The sequence below is a fragment of the Vanacampus margaritifer genome, chromosome 5, assembly GCF_051991255.1.
Source record: "Vanacampus margaritifer isolate UIUO_Vmar chromosome 5, RoL_Vmar_1.0, whole genome shotgun sequence".
Classification (NCBI taxonomy): domain Eukaryota; kingdom Metazoa; phylum Chordata; class Actinopteri; order Syngnathiformes; family Syngnathidae; genus Vanacampus; species Vanacampus margaritifer.
The window spans coordinates 31,140,992-31,158,370 of NC_135436.1; the positions used below are offsets into that span (position 1 = coordinate 31,140,992).

At 52.4% G+C, this 17,379-nt stretch overlaps 3 protein-coding genes across 3 annotated transcripts in view; 1 reads left to right on the top strand and 2 right to left on the bottom strand.

Annotated features, from left to right (window-relative positions):
• Nucleotides 1-113: 113 nt before the first annotated feature.
• Nucleotides 114-13,717, bottom strand: ece2b (endothelin converting enzyme 2b). Its single transcript, XM_077565145.1, has 19 exons — nt 13,366-13,717; nt 12,218-12,304; nt 12,012-12,147; nt 11,475-11,693; nt 10,199-10,323; nt 9,982-10,128; nt 9,848-9,913; nt 9,577-9,765; nt 8,761-8,903; nt 8,426-8,540; nt 7,571-7,681; nt 5,929-6,027; nt 5,768-5,845; nt 5,471-5,574; nt 4,687-4,797; nt 3,100-3,167; nt 2,849-3,039; nt 560-655; nt 114-493 (listed from the first exon to the last, which is right to left on the bottom strand). The coding sequence occupies exons 1-19, from the start codon at nt 13,396-13,398 to the stop codon at nt 317-319; spliced, it is 2,295 nt and encodes a 764-aa protein (XP_077421271.1). The 5' UTR covers nt 13,399-13,717; the 3' UTR covers nt 114-316.
• Nucleotides 490-17,379, top strand: part of col4a4 (collagen, type IV, alpha 4) — a 65,711-nt gene continuing 48,821 nt past the window's right edge. The window contains exon 1 of the mRNA XM_077565139.1: nt 490-1,385. The gene's annotated coding sequence lies outside the window, so the exon portion shown is untranslated. The remainder of the gene's footprint in view (nt 1,386-17,379) is intronic.
• LOC144051769 (somatostatin-1-like) lies at nt 14,729-15,737 on the bottom strand. The gene is made up of 2 exons (XM_077565175.1): nt 15,605-15,737; nt 14,729-15,012 (listed from the first exon to the last, which is right to left on the bottom strand). The coding sequence occupies exons 1-2, from the start codon at nt 15,725-15,727 to the stop codon at nt 14,794-14,796; spliced, it is 342 nt and encodes a 113-aa protein (XP_077421301.1). The 5' UTR covers nt 15,728-15,737; the 3' UTR covers nt 14,729-14,793.

Here is a 17,379-nt window from a genome sequence, read left to right on the forward strand (position 1 = left end):
CTGATCATTTGAGTCAGGGGTGTCGGAGGAAGGAAACATGAAAAACTGCAGGACCCGAGTTGACATCTCTGCTCACGACAAACGGGCTTTGACAGCGATCGACAGGAGGCACGTTATGTGTGGTCAATATTTTCTTCATCATTATCATCATCATCATCATCATCACAGTGATGTCATCAAACTAACAATGCAACGTGAATTGCGATCAAAAGCACAATCTTGGTGGTGGTCTATTTGTCAGTCCAACTGGGCCATGTCAGTGGCGTCCATCTTGGAAGTGAATAAGTTAGCGGAAGTGGCGCCACCTGCTGCTGGTCTACCAGACTTCGCAGCGCCTCCCAGTGTTCATAGGGGTTCCCACGGGGCACTGAAAATGTCTGCTGAATTCGGCCGAGTTGCTGAGCGTGCCGATGACGCGGTAGCGAGGTGGACTGTGCGGGTCGGTCACCAAACCCTCGTGAGCGCTCTCTGGTGTCCGGACGGAGCACCACACCTGAAAAACAGCGCAGTCCAAATGAAGCCGGAGGAGCTGCTTGCCGCTGGCCGGCTCGTGTCCCACCTGCGCAAAACCCACGAAGAAGAGCTGCTCGTTGGTCAGGTTGACGGCAGGAAGTCGCTTCTCCTCGCCGTTCTTGCGGACCCACATCTGGTAGGCCTGAACACAACAAGCAACAAATGGGCTTTGCGCTATTCAGGTATTGTACGCAATGTCCCGCCTGTCCCCAGCAAATCACCGCTGAGCAGTCCCAGATCGATATTGCGGAGTCAATCACAACGATCAATCGGGATTACAAATCGGCTCCCGCGTGCCTGACATATAAACAGAAATGGCCGTTCAAGAAGAACAACAACTCCAAAAGAAATATGCATGTCGGTGTTCATCGATTGATTTTGAATTCTTGGCTGCGGAAATAAAACATACAAAAAGAAGGCAAGAAATTGCTTGTTATAATTGCAAGGAAGATATTCTTGTAGTTGTCGAAATGTGAAGAAAGCTCAAAGGGTGCTCGCTTGTTTTGAATGCCCCCCACTGGTCACCGATGGCTGTTGCACCCCTTGCAAGGGTCAAAGGTTAGAAGTAAGATGGCCGCCTCAAGTCAGGTGTGTGTACTGTGTGTGGAAATCTTGGCGAGGCGTCGTGAGGACGGGTCGGCCCACGGACAGCATTTTCTGTTGTTTGTTTTTTAGCTCTTTTGTTTTGTTTTGTTTGTTGTCGCACTTTTGGAGTAGCAACAACTAGCTAGCAAGCTAGCTAGCGAGCTAGCTCGGACTCCACGACAACAAGCAACTCTGACAACAGCAACAATAACACGAAGAAGAAGAACATAAGCTGTGAGGAGGAAAAGAGGGCAGATTTTTGTCTGGGAAGAAAATGGACATCTCTGGTGAGTCGCATGTTTGCTACTTTCTTGACGGCGTCCATCTTTTTGTCCTGATAAATCCTGATGGGGAACTTCTCCATTCTGGCTCTTGAAGTGATAATTGTGGAAGAGAAAGGTTGAATGTTCTTTCTTTTCCTTTTTTCTACTTTTGCTGTTTTCTACGAAGCTTTTAACCCTTATTTAGTTGAGGGGTCATCAAGTACATTTATTTTGAAAAACTGTTGTTTGAGTCTGGAATAGTGTGCGATTCAGGCGTGTGCGTTGATGGCAGGCAGGGGAGGCAGAGCCTCGCTGCCCCTGCATGTCAAGAAAGCTTCAAAAATAATTCTTTTCCATTTGAGTTATCTTGTCCGTACTTTACATTTTCAATCCAATTAATGATCAATGATTTTATCATTTAGGCTACTGAACGTAGAATATTCCATTTCCAATGGCTACTGCCACCCGCTGACGAAAAATCAAACTGCACACACCGTTCTTCACATACACGCCACGCACGTGACGTCACATCCGCAGGCGGGAAATTCGAAGCCGAATCCAGTCTGAAAACTATTGGCCAGAGTCTTGCAGGAGTACCCATTGTGAACGGCGAAGGTGTTCGTCTGCTAATTCGAAGGCATTTCACTCCTAAATGGTCAAATAAAAAGCTTATTGTAAAGTTATTTTGGGGAAAAAACTTTCAACTTTCAAGTGAATCAAGGAGAAGCGGCGACTCGGCCGACTTGAGCCGAGTTCAGACGTTGGCGTTTGCCGACTTTCTTCGAGCTTGTCCAATATATTTCATATTTTGTCTTTCCGATGGGCCGCAAAAGCCAGCGAAAGTTCGCCCCTGGAGCCGAGAAAAAAGCATAGCATGTTGCTGCCAGCAGGTGGGAGTAGTGAGCTCGTGACCGCGCGTTAGCATCGCGTGACGACGCGAGCTTGACGGTCTTCCCGACAATGACAGAAAAAAAGAAGAAGGAAATTCTCCAATGAGTCGAGGACACCCGCAACAGAGTGAATGATGATTTTTCTTTCTGCACTTATTACCCTCCTGAAAACGAATGTTGCTCATGTTGTGTTGCCATTCATGGAATATTTATTTATTTTTTTATAGCAGACTTGCTATTTTGGGGAAAATTGATCAACAAGCAATGTCAAATGTGGCCTTTTTGTCTCTTTGTCTGTTGACGTCACGTGAGGCGTTTTGCCAGAAGCCGCTAAAGACTTTGCGCGCTTCCAACCTCCTCTCAGAGTTTCTTCCTCTGGAAGGTGTGAGATTTTTGGCCTGAGAGGACTTTTTTGCGCTCTTAGATTGTCTTAGCACGCAAAATATCATCAAAAGTGTGGAATGCCGCATTTTGTTGTTTTGATCTTCCCGCGCGGGCTGCGCCAGCCACAAAAGCAGATTTGCAAAGTGTTCGGACCGGACGAGGCGCCGATGCGGTGGATTTGGATGTGCTTGTGATGCGCGCGTTTGGACTAACGTTGTACGCGGCCTTGAGGCCTCCGTTGTCGGCGATGTTCTCCCCGAGCGTCTGCTTGCCGTTGACGTGCTCCGAGTGGACGGCGTACCGGTTGTACTGCTCCACCATGCACTCGGTTCTGCGGCGGAAGGCCTCCACCGACGAGTTGCGCCACCACGGCTTCAGGTTGCCCTCCTTGTCGTACTCGCGCCCTGCGCGCATGCGCGGCTAGCGTTAGCGGCGGACGGCGGCTGAATGTGATTGCCGCTCACCTTGGTCGTCAAAGGCGTGCGTCAGCTCGTGGCCCATCACCACCCCGATGCCGCCGAAGTTCAGAGCCCTTTGGTACGAAGACACTCGGAGTAACTGTGGCGCTAAGCTAGGGCGCTAAGCTAGGGCGCTAAGCTAGAGCGCTAAGCTAGGGCGCTAAGCTACGGCGCTAAGCAAGCTGCAAAAGTTGCATTCGGTCAGTTGGTCTGCTTGATCGTCAAAGACGTGGTCCTCCTTTTTTGGGCTGGCTGCGGTCACGTGGGGCTTGCCGTGGTTGCCAACGTGCCACAGTCGCTCCATGCCAAATCAGACCATTTGGATCGGAAGGAAACGTTTTGATTGCGACGTGACAAGACGAATTGTCCAATTTGGAGGTAAATGGAAGCAAGCGTTTGGGAGCTCGGGGCTGCCAAGTTTGCGGCAAAAGGGGCGTGTCTGCTTCCTTTGTGTCAATCTTCACAAACGAAACAGCAATAAGGAGTCCAAGTCCACGCAGACACGTCCATCATGAATGTCTGAGGGTTTGGACATAGATTTGGAATCCTTTCCAACAGTTGCGCTTTTGCGAAGATTGACCAATCCGGGAAGCCGTAGCTCGCAAACCTGCGCCGCGCGTCACCCCAAACTTCTTGTACCATCTTTAGCAACAAGTTGAATTCCGATTCCAATTCCAAAGAAAGAAAAAAAAGAAGGAAAAAGGCTTTTCCGCCAATGAGCTTTTTGCATAGCGACCTGCCGTTGACTGTTTAAGGTCACTGACCTGAAGTTGGCGACAAGCGTCGACCCGCTAGACCTACTCGAGCTTCCTCATCCTGGTCCATGCCGAGAGTTGTTGACGTACGAAAAGCAAATTAGTTTTTGAGTTGAACCAATGCACGGCCTTGGTGCGAGCGCAGCAATAGTTTGGTGTCCACAATCTTCAGGGGAGCCGGAATTGGTTGCTTCATCGACTGACTTGCTGGTCTATGGATTGGCAGAGGTGTCAAATCCAGGTCCAAAAAGTTTGGCTTTCGCTAAACAAGCTGGTCGGTGAAGTGGACGCACCCGTGTCCAACTCTGGCAGGGTTTGGACTTTGTGGACCTGGATTTGTTAGTGGCTTGCTGGAAGGTGGCAGAACATGAATCGAGCGGCGACTTCCTGCAAATGTTGTATTTGTCAAATTTCAGGACAAATGTTGGTGAAAAGCGGGCCGGTTGTCATTAGCGACATTTAGCTGCGGCTCCGTCAGTCGTACCCGAGCCGCTCCGTCAGCTACGGATTTTAGTCCGTTGCTTGGTTGGCTGTTGAGTGAATTCGATTTCTCTGACGTATGTTTCTGGTCAGCGGTTGTTGTCGTGCGTTTGCAAAGCGGCCGCCGATGAGCCGTCTCGCCGGCAGGCCGGTGACATTTGCCGGCAGGCCGGTGACATTTGCCGGCACGCCGGTGACATTTGCCGGCTATGCAAAATGCTCATTCAGCAGCTACGGCCGCACGCGAGACGCTTCGGCGTGAAATGTGGTCAGCAAACGAGCAGAGTTGAGCAAATGAAACCTTTGAACGCTCCACACAGATACTACAGTGCCACTGCGTGCACGGCCGGCAACTGACTTGGGATGGTCGCGGGCGTAGAACGGAGCCTGAAGGATTCCGGCGGGGAAGACGATTCCGTTCTTGGTGGGCATGTAGTAGGCGTTGACCGTGGGCGGAGTCATGCTCCACCTGCAAGAACACAACGCGGACTTTTTACGACCGGGTCATCAAATGTTCGCTCCGTTCACTTTTCTTTTTGGACTGTAAAATGATTTCAAAGCAAATCCAAGTAGGCCGAAATGGCAAGTCCGGGTCCAGAGAGTCCAAACCCAGCCAGAGTTTGGCTTTTGCTGCGGGTGGGGCAGCTAAAGCAGCTCCCGGCCAGCTGGTGGCATCCTAGCACCCGCGGTCCCGCCCTAAGGCCAGTTTGCAGCAGGGTTCGGACTTTCTGGACCTGGACTTGCCGACCTCTGCAAGTTGGCTTTGCAAGCGTCTCGATCTGGGAGAGCAAACGTACGACTCGCGAGGAACCCGTTTCAAATTCAACACTTGCATAGGATGAGATTTTTTGCTGGTTTCGATGCAGTGAAAATAAAGACGCCATCTTCACAAATGCATTTCAGACAATTGCAGCAAAAAAAAAAAAAAAAAAAATCTTTTGTCATGTTTAAAAGATCATTTTGTGTATTTTAGCGAGCAAGCGAGCGAGCGAGTTCTTTCCTCCTCTGCCGGCTCCCACTTTTTGCCACGAGAGTGGAAATGGCGCGACGGAGCCAATCGGCCGCCGTTTGAACGATATCGAAATCGGATCACGACGCAAAACGCGAGACGGCGTTTGCCGAGTGTGCTGTCGTCTGCTGACTGGTCTTTGTTGGGAGTTTTCCTCAGTTGGTCGGCCATGACTCTCGAAGAGAAGTTGTAGAAGTTCAACATGTTCTGGAAGAAACTTTCTTCCGAAACGTCGTACTGAAAGACAAACACAGGAAGAAGTTGTGGGAAGGCGGATCCTCGCGCCCGTCCCGCCTTCTCAAACGGCCGTCTCACATTCTCAGGCCGCCGTCTGACATTGCGAGGTCACCGAACGGTTGTCAAGCGGTCGTGGGGGGCGACCGCTCCTCCGTGCCCCCCCCCCCCCCCCCCGCGTGAAGGACAAACTCACCCCGTCGTAAACCTCGTCCAGTTCTTTGGCGTCCATGATGAATTCGGGGAAGCCGATCATGTCGTAGATGGAATCTGCCTAACCGCACAGTCCACACACACGCGTCACCACGCTGGCTCGGTGTGTGCGTGCGTGCGTGCGTGTGTGCGTGCGTGTGCGACCTTTTCTTTAGCGGCTTGTCTGGTGTCGTCGTCCATCCAGCTGAGGCGGTCCAAAGCTCGTTTGAAGGCGGCTCGAATCCCGTTGATCATCTCCTCTGCCTGCCGCAACGCAACGCACACAAACACGCAAGGATTCGGCGCCATTTTCATGGAATCGCACCAAAGACAAAAGTCACTCGCAATTTCAGGAGATTTTCGGAAAACAAATTGCTTGAGGTTATCTAGCGATGATATATCGGCAGTAGTTGGGTTTCCATCCAGCCATTTTTATTCCAATTTTCAAGAAATGCGAAAATAAAAGCGAATGGAAACGCTAGAAACCCCCCCCCCCCCCTAAAAAAAAAGGCCCAAAAAGTTTTGACGCTTTTGACGGATTTTGAAGCGTATGGAAAAAAGGCAAATGCACATTTTGCCTACGGTTTTGCCAATAACCGCTGACAAGACCAGATGCACGTGGCACGTTTTGAGCGCATGTGACGTCCCAAAGCAACGTCGCACGATAAAGTATGTTTGGGGGGACGCGAAACAAACCTTTTTGGAATTCATTTAAGAAGCAAAGATTTTATGCTCTTTTAGATGAAAACAGCAAAGAAAGGACAAAAGCAAACTCAGACGATGTCCTGGCACAGCACAGTTGCTTCCTGGTCTTCTTCTTCTTTCTTTCTTAAATGACTGCTGGATCACATGGCTATGATGTCTAGCGCCACCTACAGCGGCGGAGTCGGCTCAATATTCGCAAAGCAACCGATGGAAACGGGCAGAAGTCGTTTGTCCGTTTTGCGCATTTTCAGTCAATTCGCTTTAAAAATCGGAAACAATTGGATGGAAACCCGACTCGTGTTAACTCGTGAAAAGATGACATTTAACATGTGGCGCGTTCTCACAACTGAGAGCGAGAGAAGTTGGATGGAGTTGGAGTGAGAAAAGCAAATGGGTGAAGAAATGGAGGATGATTTTTTTTCCAAATGAGCGTTGCGAGAGCTGTTTTAAGGCGGAAAGTTTGAAAAGGTCGTCGCCTTTTTCTCAATTTGTCAAAAGTAACCAGGTTGATTGTCAAACAAAGGCATTTTTACGTTGTGGAACGCGCGGTGGCTGATCAGCTGATCACGGACGGACGGCGCTGCTGGACAGCAAAACAATTGGAGAGCAAACAAACGGAGGGAACCGGAAGTCCACAGGCTTAACTTTATTCTTAAGAAAAACTTCTGGGCGCGACCACGGCATCAAATAAAGTGCTGCGTAGGCATAGCAAAAAGAAGGAGGCGCCACCTTGTGGCGCGGTGCCATACTGCGGATTACGTTACTGTTACAAAAACTGCAACGGAGCCTTTTGCCGATTTCCTGCCGGCTGTTCCGGCAACTGAATCATCGGCAACCGATGTTTGATTTTCGGCTCTCTGGCTTGGAAATAACGTCGTCTTTTCTACTATAGGAACAAAAATGAAAAGATGTTTTTGTTATCTGATTGTCATTCTTATCTGATGATAAAGTTGTGGGAAATGGATTGATTGATGGATTGATTGATGGATTGATTGATGGGTTGATTGATGGGTTGATTGATGGATTGATTGATGGGTTGATTGATGGATTGATTGATGGGTTGATATCAGCAAAGGAGCGAGTGTGTCAGTCTGCGACTCACGATGTCTTTGCTGTGCTTGTCGAAGGTGGCCTTGACGAAAAGCGCCCCCAGCGCGAAGCCCAGCGTGTCGTCCGTGTTGCCGATGCACGTCTGCCAGCGCGGCGTGCACGACTGCACAAAGCGCACACGTCAACACGCGTGCTACCAGTTCAAGATTCAAGTGGCACTAGTTCATCAACACGTATGAGGGTTACTAGTTCAAGATCTAAGAATGTACTGGTTTTAGTTCTCGGAGGTCTTGCTCAAGACGTCCCGTCAAATCCCGCCAGTAAATCACACGCAAAATCCTTTTGTTGGCTGCGCTTGCCAATCATCTGCTCCCCAAATGTGCTGCGATTGAATAACCGGGATGAATCCAGATTCCCAATCCAGTGTAAAGAAGCCTTTTCAATCCAGATTGACAAGCACGAGTTTTGAAGATGAAGCGCTTTCGGGATCCTTTGAAAATCCTCCTTTCCAAAATCCTTTCATGTTTTCTTTCACGATGATTTTGCGACGTCGTGGATGAAACGTGTTGCCGACCAATCGCTCGTCCTAGAGCTGATCATGTTTGGGCTTTTTTTCTCGGACATGGAAAACATTTATTGAATATTCAGCAGAGTTCACAGAAGAACGTTTGGGTTTGTAAAAAAAACAAAAAACTGTTCCTTTCTTCCTCTCTATTAACGACCCCCCCCACCCCCCCCTCACCGAATTTGGGACGTTGTTGTTGACGGGATTTGACAGTCAGTTCAAGTACTTCAAGTTAAAGTCGCACTTAAGTGGGCCAAACTATACTTAGTCAATTTGTCTAGTAGCTAAAGTAGTCCAAGTTGAAGCTGACGAGCTCAAGTGTGAGTTGGCGTCAAGTTTTACCTTTTTGGTGCCGTAGAGACTTTCCAGTAGTTTGTCCTGCGCGTTCTCGAAACGTTGATCCAGACTGGACACGCTCTTCTGAACCAACGTCCACATCATGTAGTTGTTCAACAAACTAAACGCACACACGCAGGGGTCAGGTCAGGGGTCAGGGGTCAGCCAGCGTTCTCAAAGTGGCTACTGAGGAACGACGCATTCGGGATTTGTTTTGAGCGCTTGCGTTTCACGGCTGCTGCTGAAACAAGCCACCAAATCCTCGATGGTCTGGATTTCATTTTCACAAGAAGGATTGAAGGAGGAAGGAAATCTTGAGCTATTTTTGGAACCTGCGTCACCTGTGCTCCGTCCTGTTGATGAGTTGGGAGACCTGTTGCAGATATTCTCGCGCGTAGACCACCACCGGCTCGCTGTCGTTCAGTTCCAGCGGCGACAAGCACGATGACAGCAAGTCCAGCCAGTCCACGGCGGGGGCCAGCGTCTGCACGCACGCACGCGCACGCACGCACACACACGCACGCACGCACGCACACACGCACACGCACACACACACACACACACACGGCTTTCATTTGGGCAAGCTCTTCCTCTCTCGCCAGGCGGCGCCGCCTGTCGGGGACACGCCCACGTCACAGACGCTGGCAGAGGAAACGTGAACCACGCCCAAGATCAGCTTCCTCATCTTCATCATCATCATCATCATCATGTTCAGCATCATCTTCATCCTCCCCCTCATCATCACCATCGGCCGTCCTCATCGTGTGTGCGTGTGTGTGAGGTTACGCAAGCCGTCTCCTCTCAGGCGGATGCGCTCATGTAGCAACTGCACGTAGCAACGGTTGCCGCGGTGACCCGTGCAGAGCCGGCGTGCAGAACCGGCGTGCAGAGCCGCCGGGCCAAAGTTCTCAGCTGCCGTTCGGAGAAGCTCGAGCTGGCCAGATTGCGCAATCTAAACGGCGGCAGGCCACGCCAGCGAGCATCCGACACCTCCCGAGCATGAAAATGTTGTCCAGCTGATCTTAAAGGTCCGATCGTGTGCACGTCAACAATCGATCCATTGAACCGGACATGTCAAGGTAGCAGAACGGCATTTTGTGGAGCCCATTTTGGGGGTTTGTTTTTCCGTGTTTGCGTGAAGATGCAAAAGCGCTGACCTGAAGCTCGGCGATGGCGACCTTGTGGTAGATCTTCTCCTCGTCGCGCCGCTGGTCCTGCGGCACGGTGATGTTGGCCAGCTGCGTCTCAAAGTCCACAATCTGCCGCATCTGCTCCAGCGCCGCCGCCGGCGAGCCCCCCAGGAGGGTGCCCAACTCCACCATGTAGTCCAAGTAGGCCTGCAGCACCTGCGCCCGCCAGACGGCGCCCCCGCTTACTGTACGCATTCAAACGCCTGCGCCGCACGCCGCTCACGCGCACGCCGCTCACCTTGTCATTGGCCGTTTTGTTGAGGTAATAGTCGCGGGACGGCAGGAAGAGCCCCGACTGGTCCACCTGTGGGGGAGGAGCGTGAGTGGACCGATGGCAGCGCGGCCGGTCACGCCACCTGGCGGCGGGCGCACCTGGATGACGTTGCTGTTGGAGTTCTTGGGGTCGGTGCTGACGGCCACGCTGAAGAAGGGTTGCGCCCGGTACGGCCCCGACACCACCTTCAGCACCTCCATGAAGTTGTCCTTGTCCCACGCTCCCGTCAGGTTCCAGCCCCCCACCTGCAACCCACGACCTCAACGCGGCGTCCGCTGGGATACGGCGGCGGCGGCGGGCGGGTTTTGCGCTTACCCTGGCGATGAGGTCGACCAGCGGCTGCGCGCCCAAGTCTTGGATCTTCTGCGTGTTGAGGCAGGACAGGTAGTAGGACTGCGTCTTCTTCTCGGCTTCGCTGCTGCCGTTGAAGGTGCCGTTCTCTGAAAGCAAATCCCACCACGTTGCCGCCAGACCAAAACCTTCTTCGCCTTTCAACTTCCATCCGAAGGCCTCGCTCGCTTCCAAATCTCAACTGTGGCAAGTTTGGTGCTCGTTCGGTCCAAGACCGAGAGGAGCGCTCGCCTGACGGAGGCGCGACCGAGGAAGCCATCCAGCGCCAAACTTCATCTTGTCTTCTTTTTGAAAAGAGAAAATTGTTTTGCTGGCTTGCTGACAATTGGCGAAAAGCAGATGGTCGCTCAGGGAACTTTATTTTCAAGGTCTCCCGACACCATCGGTTGCTTTTCCACAGCGCGGATCAAGACCCAAACCTTTGGCAAACTAGGAGAATTTTCTCTTGAATGGGGCCATCATCGAACCCAGCAGCTGACGAAGCGAAGAAGCGACCAAATGGGATCTTTCGGTTCTTCACGTTCCTTACGTTGTAGAAACTCGCAGCAACAAGACGCGCTGACGCAGCAACAAGACGAGCTGACGCAGCAACAATTGCTCCCGACGCATGACGGGAACTTCAACAACTGACAAATCAAGTTCACCTTAGCAAATAAAAGTTGATGTTGTTGTTGTTGACGCCGCGACACGGCAGCCGTCATGGCAGACTCGACTCATCGCCGGCGTCAACAACACGTCGTCCTCAAGTCAAGTTCAATCTCGATTGACGGACGCCGTCGGCAAACGGATTCATTAGGCTGACATGTGGCAAGCGTTTCTCGGTGGCTCCGCTGTTAGCGGTTAGCCGTTAGCCACCAAGCAAGTGCGTCGTATGAGGACGATTGCGCAATTTGACGCATTTTGCGGCCTTCCAAAATGGCTTCTGCCGTTCTGACATCACTTCAACTCGCACAGCAAAATGGAGGCGGATGTTTACGCCCAAAATCTCACCAATGTTTGAGTCTACAAATACAAGAAATTCTCCACAGTTGAAATGTTGACCATCTCAAAGTGAAAAGCACTTCATGGCTCATTATGAAGTCTCGGATTCTTCTTCAATACAGCAAAAAACGTGGATCCAAAAAAACAAATCCTTGATGACTCAATGGAATGTTCTGGTCCGAAGGGCAAAATGAGCAGCGAGCCACAGTTGAGATTTGCGAGCTGGTGGGCGTGGCCTAGGCGGAGGTTTGGCGCTGACCCAGCAGATGTTTGAGGAGCGCCTGGTTCTGCTCCCAGATGCTGTTGAAAGTGGACCAGCGCGAGCGTCCGTCCGGAAGCGGGTTCTTGCGCATCCAGCCGCCGCAGGCAAACTGGTAGAAGTCGCAGCAGGGGTCGACGGCGCGGTCCATGGCCTCCACCATCTGGCTGGCCACCTTCACGCACGCCTCCGTCAGACACAGGTCGGCGCCGCCAGCGCCTGAACGCCGCAGATCACAGGGAGGGTCGGTCATGAGACGGAAAGAGCGCCATCCAGTCCGCATCCTTCCTTCCGGCTTCAGAGACAATTCAAGAATGACCGTGACCTTTTCTTTGCACAACTACTACCGCTTTTGGCTTCCTAGTACGCAGTCGAACGGCCGCTGCACTAGTAAGACGACTTTGAAGTCAGCAGTGGAGCAAAATGTTGTCTTCTCTTAGCGCCCCCTAGTGGTTCTACTACTGCAGTGACTTGTGACTGCGCTCAGGATCCGAACTGCTCCAAACGGAATCGTGGGTCGCCGTTGCGGTGGCTCACCTGGACCGAAGGCCAGTCCGAGGACCAGCAGGCAAGCCAGCAGGGCCAGCAGGCTGAGCAGCAGCAGGACGCCCAGCAGAAGTTCCATCCTGGTCCGTCGGGCCACCAGCGCCGTTCCGCTCTTAGTGAAGCCCACCTGAGGGGACACGCAAAACCGCGTCACGCCGTCGCCGGGGGTGCGGTGCGGCGCCGCCGCCTTCACTGACCTCCAGTCTGTCGGGAGACGAGGACGCCTCAGCCGCGACGTCCGAGGCTTCGTCCTCTTCCAGCGTGGCTCGCTTGTAGCTCGACATCTGCCACGCAAACACAAAGCAAACATTCCAGGATGCCGTAGCGACGGTGGACGGCGGCTCCTTCCGCTTGCCGGCTGCCGGAAATGCAAGACAGACGGCCGCTGCGGGCTCTCGGCTCCTCCGATGCTTCTTGTTCATTGTAGAGGATGAAGAATACGCCACAGAGTCGCATAAAGGATTGTAACAAAGATGTTGTTTGAAATACACAACGTGTTTCACGACACTTTCAGAGTAAACTTCAGCTGGGAGCGAAACAGCTTGAAGCTTCTTTTTGGAACAATCTTGACTATTTGCCGGCATTTGGCAACCGCGTCGCATGCCACCCGACCGTCTCTCAAGCTTTAGGATTAGGCAGATGAGAGTACACTCACAAATATGCATATGACACGATACGGAAATATAGAGATGATGATGATGATGATGATGATGATGATGATGACGGGGGCTGCTCTCTTTTGTTCTCATGGAAGTTGGGTGGACGTCTTAAGGCAGGAAGTTGGACAGCTGCAGACAGGAAACTCAAAGGCCAAACCCCAAACACACACATGCATAATGCTCACTACACAAACACACGCGTACACACACGCGCGCACACACACACACACACTTGACTAAACAAACAGAGATAATAAACTGTCAACCAAACTAAGAAGACTGACAGCTGCAGGGTGTGCCCCTCCCACCACACACACACACACACGCACACACACACACACACACACACACACACACACACACACACACACACACACACACACACACACACCCTGTGCTCAATCAGAAGCAGAACCGCTCGTGGACCGCTCGTCTCAATGACAAAAAAGAAAGAAAGAAGCGTTAGCCTGCTAGCACGGCCGGCAGAGGTCAAGTGCTGGTGACATGACGTCATCGCAGACCTCCCAAGTCGAGCCCGGAGCGCCCGTTGCTATGGGGACGGGCCGGTGACGTCACCTCTCCAAGCCTTCCCGCACTTGTTTGGCAGGCGCCGTGCGTGACGTCACGCGGCGGCTCGATGATGGACGGCTCGTCTGCTCGCGCCTAACCCGCGCGCGCGCACTCACCGTGTTGCGGAGATCCTGCAGCGCGACGCTCATCGTGGAGCCGAACCAGCCGAACGCAGGTCGCTACCGACGGCCCATCCTCCGGGGGCGTGGGCGTGCGCGCGCGCGTGTGTGTCCTCCTCTTCGTCGTCTTCCTCTTCTCGTCGTCTTGTCCCTCTTCTGCGGCACCACCTCCTGCTCCTGCTCCTGCTCCTGCTCCTGCTCCGGCGTTGTTGTTGTTGCGGCGGCGGCGCTCTTTTGTGTGTCGACTGGAGCGGAGCAGCAGCAGCGGCAGCCCCGCCCGCCCAACGCCAGGCAGCCTCCTCTTCCTCTCGCAAACGAACACACCCCAGAACACACCGTCAAGCCTGCTTGACGTCATCCAACACGTCACTACACAGGCCACACCCACCCGACGCCCATCTGTGTGTGTGTGTGTGTGTGCAAGCAATGTTGGCACGGCGCCAGGAGGGGAGACTCAGTCAAGCCACGATCTGATTTGGGCCAAGAGGCGGGAAACACCCTGGACTGGTCGCCAGCCAAATGAGGGACCGGTCGCCAGTTATGTCCCACTGCAATATTCTTATTATTATAAGTGAAAGAAAACATGAAGCTCAGCAAAACAGGAAGTGGTTCCTGTTTGATTGCGAGCGGGACGGACGGCTCGCCGTGCACGCGCTTGGCAACCCGTCGCCGAGCTGCTGTTAGAGCTGACAAATTGCTGCTTTTGTGGCTTTTGCAAACGTTTGCACCTGTCGGGGAATATTTGATATGCAAATGAGCTTTGCTGCCATTGGATGGCTGCTCTCCTCAATTAGAATATGGAAAGCGCTTTTCCTTTGATTGGTTGTTGCCGATGTCTCCGTCGTCAGGAGGGATTCCGTTGCAAAGTCAAACATTTTGTTTGCATTCCACGCAAAAGACGACCTCAACGATTTTCAAGATGAATGTTGACGATTTGAAACGTTTCCACAAGCCAGTATTTGCACATTTCCAAGATGCTAACGTGCAAACACGGGACACACGCTAGCCAGGAAGGGCTCAAACCCAGAACCTCAGGACTGGGATGCGCACGTGCCAACCACTACGCCACCGTCGCAACTTGCATGAGACAATCAAAGGTCAACTCCAGAACACACAAAAGGAGGGTTTGGCTGGAGGTCAGAGGTCAAGTGGGCTGTTGGTGGACCAATGAGCCAGCAGCAGATAAAACCCGTTGCCACGGAAACGCTATCAACAGGCTGCAGGCTTGCCGCGGTTTTTTCCTTTGTCATGAAAACTTTTGTGTGTGCGTGTTGAGGCGATGGCATTCCCACACAGCCGATTGGCTGCTGCTTGGCAAGGGGGCGGAGCATCTGCAAAAAAGACAAGAAGAAGCCCAAAATGTCCTCCAAATGTTTTTTATTGCAAGTTGGCATGAAAAAGACGAGAAAGGACGTCAGCGTGGACTCAGCAAGACGTGAACGTTTTCCAGAAGAAGTTCTTGCAGCCCGCTTTGCGTTCACGAGGGCCCAGCGCCGCCGCCTGGAGGCCCGCCGGATCGGCCACGCCCGCCGATGGCTGCAGTTCCGCGCCGTCCTCCGCGCCGTCCCCACGCTCGTCCTCTTCCGCCGCCATCTGGAGGAGGTCCAGGAGGACCGCCTCCGCCGCCGACGGGCCCACCCAGTCCTGAAATGCATCATCGTCATCATCGTCACCTTCGTCATCACCCTCAGCCGCTGCATCGACTTCATCGGCATTGTCAGCATCATCATCTTCACTGTCATCTTCATCATGATTTTCAGCACACGGCGGTGTGAAGGGTGTGTGTTATATTTTTTACAAACACACACACGCCGCTGCTCACATGTACACGCACACACACACACACACACTTGTCTTTGTATCATCGTGGGGACATCTCATTGACATGATGCATTTCTAGCCCCGCCTCCTAACCCCATCCATGAAATATCATTGGCTACCCCCATTCCTTACCCTAATCTCAACCATAATCCAATTCAAACCTAAACTCCAAAACCAAGTCTTGACCCTCAAAAAGTTTGAACCCCACAATTTTTAGTCGGTCCCCACAACGGTAGTTAAACCTGGAAAAACACGCGTGTATGGGCCCTACAATTTAGCAAAGACAAAAGCACAAATACACGTACACACACACAGGAAAATACACACGTGAATACACACAATCACGAGGATGGTGTTAAAAAGTTGCCCAAGAAGAAAAGTGTGTGCGTGTGCGCGTGCGCGTGTGCGAGCGCACCTGTTTGTAGGAGTGGAGTGTTGCCCCGCGTCTGGCGTTGGTGCGCGTGAGCACGGCTGTGGAGGCGCAGACGGCGAGCAGGAGCAGCAGGAGGCCCCGTGAGGAGGACGAGTACATCTTCATCCTCGGTGGGTGCGTGTGTGTGTTTGAGGGTTCCATCCTGCCACAGCTGCTCTTATAGGGCCACGCTGACGTCACAGCGCACACACACACACACACACACACACACACACACACTCTGATGATGATGATGATGATGATGATGATGATGATGATGATGCTTCCACCCCCCACAAACACTTTAGTTAAATGAGCCATCTTCATGCACTTTGGCTTCTTTCCCACCAGGACGCACACACACACACACACACACACGCGCGCGCACAAGTGGTCCACACACGCGCACGCACACACAAAAGGTGTTTGGTCAGCCAGCGACGTTTGAAATGAAAAGCGAGGCTGATTCTTTTCAAAAACAACAAAAATCCCATTGGAGGATTTTGAAAGCATACTTTGCGACCTGAGCTTTGTTGGCAATGACAGAGGTCAAAGGTCAAGCATCGGTCTTGTGCGAATTTTCCTTCATGCGCATCTGGCACTTGCGCTCTGGAGACGGACTCGACGGCGACGGTTCTTTGAAGGGTTTGGGGCGAAGTCTTGAAGGGTCTCGCTGCTTTTTGCCCGACAGTCTCCCCATCCTTGGCTTGGCCCCGCCCACTCAGTCTTTGATCCGGTCCCCTTTGGCCTAAAGTGGCCCCGGAGCAAGTCCGCATTCCAGTTAGACCTTCCGCCAGGTTCTCTGGCAGACTTGGGACGGGCCTGCCTGCACATCATCTGGCTCAAGATGGCGGACATCCCACAACGTTCTGCTCCCTGACTTTTTTGTTGCGTTTTGTGTCGTCCACGTCGTGCAAACATTTCGTTCGCTCGTTTCTTCCACGAAGCACAAAATCTCAAGCGACGCGTGTCGGATGTGGTTTTGTTCTCTTCGTGTGCGTTGTCTTCAACAGCGACACTAAATGGTGCTGGTGGGTGCATGTTAGCCCTAAGGACAACATAAGCGTCTCACTGTCTGTTGTCAAAATAGTGACGGGACAATGTGACTTCCTAAGAAGACTTCAAAGTAGAGAACGTGATTTCAAATGACGGGAGAAGTTTCTGCTGATTTGTCATCATGTGGTAGATGGCACGGAGGAGGCGGGACTTGCGACTTGCATAAGTCACACACCCGCTTCTGCTCTTTGCGCTTGCGGTTGCGACCTGATGGGCCCAATTCTCGCACCCTCAATTTGTGCCTTCCCGTTGATGGCTGCGAGTGTTTCTGAGATGCACTTGACGAACGGAGACACTCGCACCCATCAACGGGAAGGCACAAATTGGGGCGCGAGGGCAAAGTGTGAGAATTGGGACGCGGCCGATTACGTGGCAGAAGTAGGTGCGAGACTTGGGCAAGTCGCAAGTCGCAAGTCCCGCCTCCTCCGTGGCATGGAATTGAATTTGTCATTGATCCGTAGGATTTGTGGTTTGAATTTGATGAGCGTTTTTTGCTCAGCGTCGTCACGACGTCGCTATCAAATCTGGGCAAGTTCAGCCCGTTTTTGGTGGCAAAAATGAAAAGACGTGAAAACACGAAAGTGGACGCATGGTCCTCGTGTCCTGGCGTCCTTCTTCTGTTGGCTGGCGGACAGACAGACGGGTAGATGCAACTTCCTCTTAGTGTTTCTCGCAATCCTGCCGCATCTTGGTGGGGGGCCGGAGGGGGGGGGGGGTGCGTG

Excerpts from the sequence above, each read along its gene's own strand:
- LOC144051769 (XM_077565175.1), bottom strand. The coding sequence starts at position 15,727 with ATGAAGATGTACTCGTCCTCCTCACGGGGCCTCCTGCTGCTCCTGCTC. Across the intron at positions 15,013-15,604 it reads CACTCCACTCCTACAAACAG|GACTGGGTGGGCCCGTCGGC; the intron begins GTGCGCTCGCAC and ends GATGCATTTCAG.
- ece2b (XM_077565145.1), bottom strand. The coding sequence starts at position 13,398 with ATGAGCGTCGCGCTGCAGGATCTCCGCAACACG. Across the intron at positions 10,129-10,198 it reads TGGTCGACCTCATCGCCAGG|GTGGGGGGCTGGAACCTGAC; the intron begins GTAAGCGCAAAA and ends CGTGGGTTGCAG. Across the intron at positions 5,575-5,767 it reads TGGACGAGGTTTACGACGGG|TACGACGTTTCGGAAGAAAG; the intron begins GTGAGTTTGTCC and ends TTTGTCTTTCAG.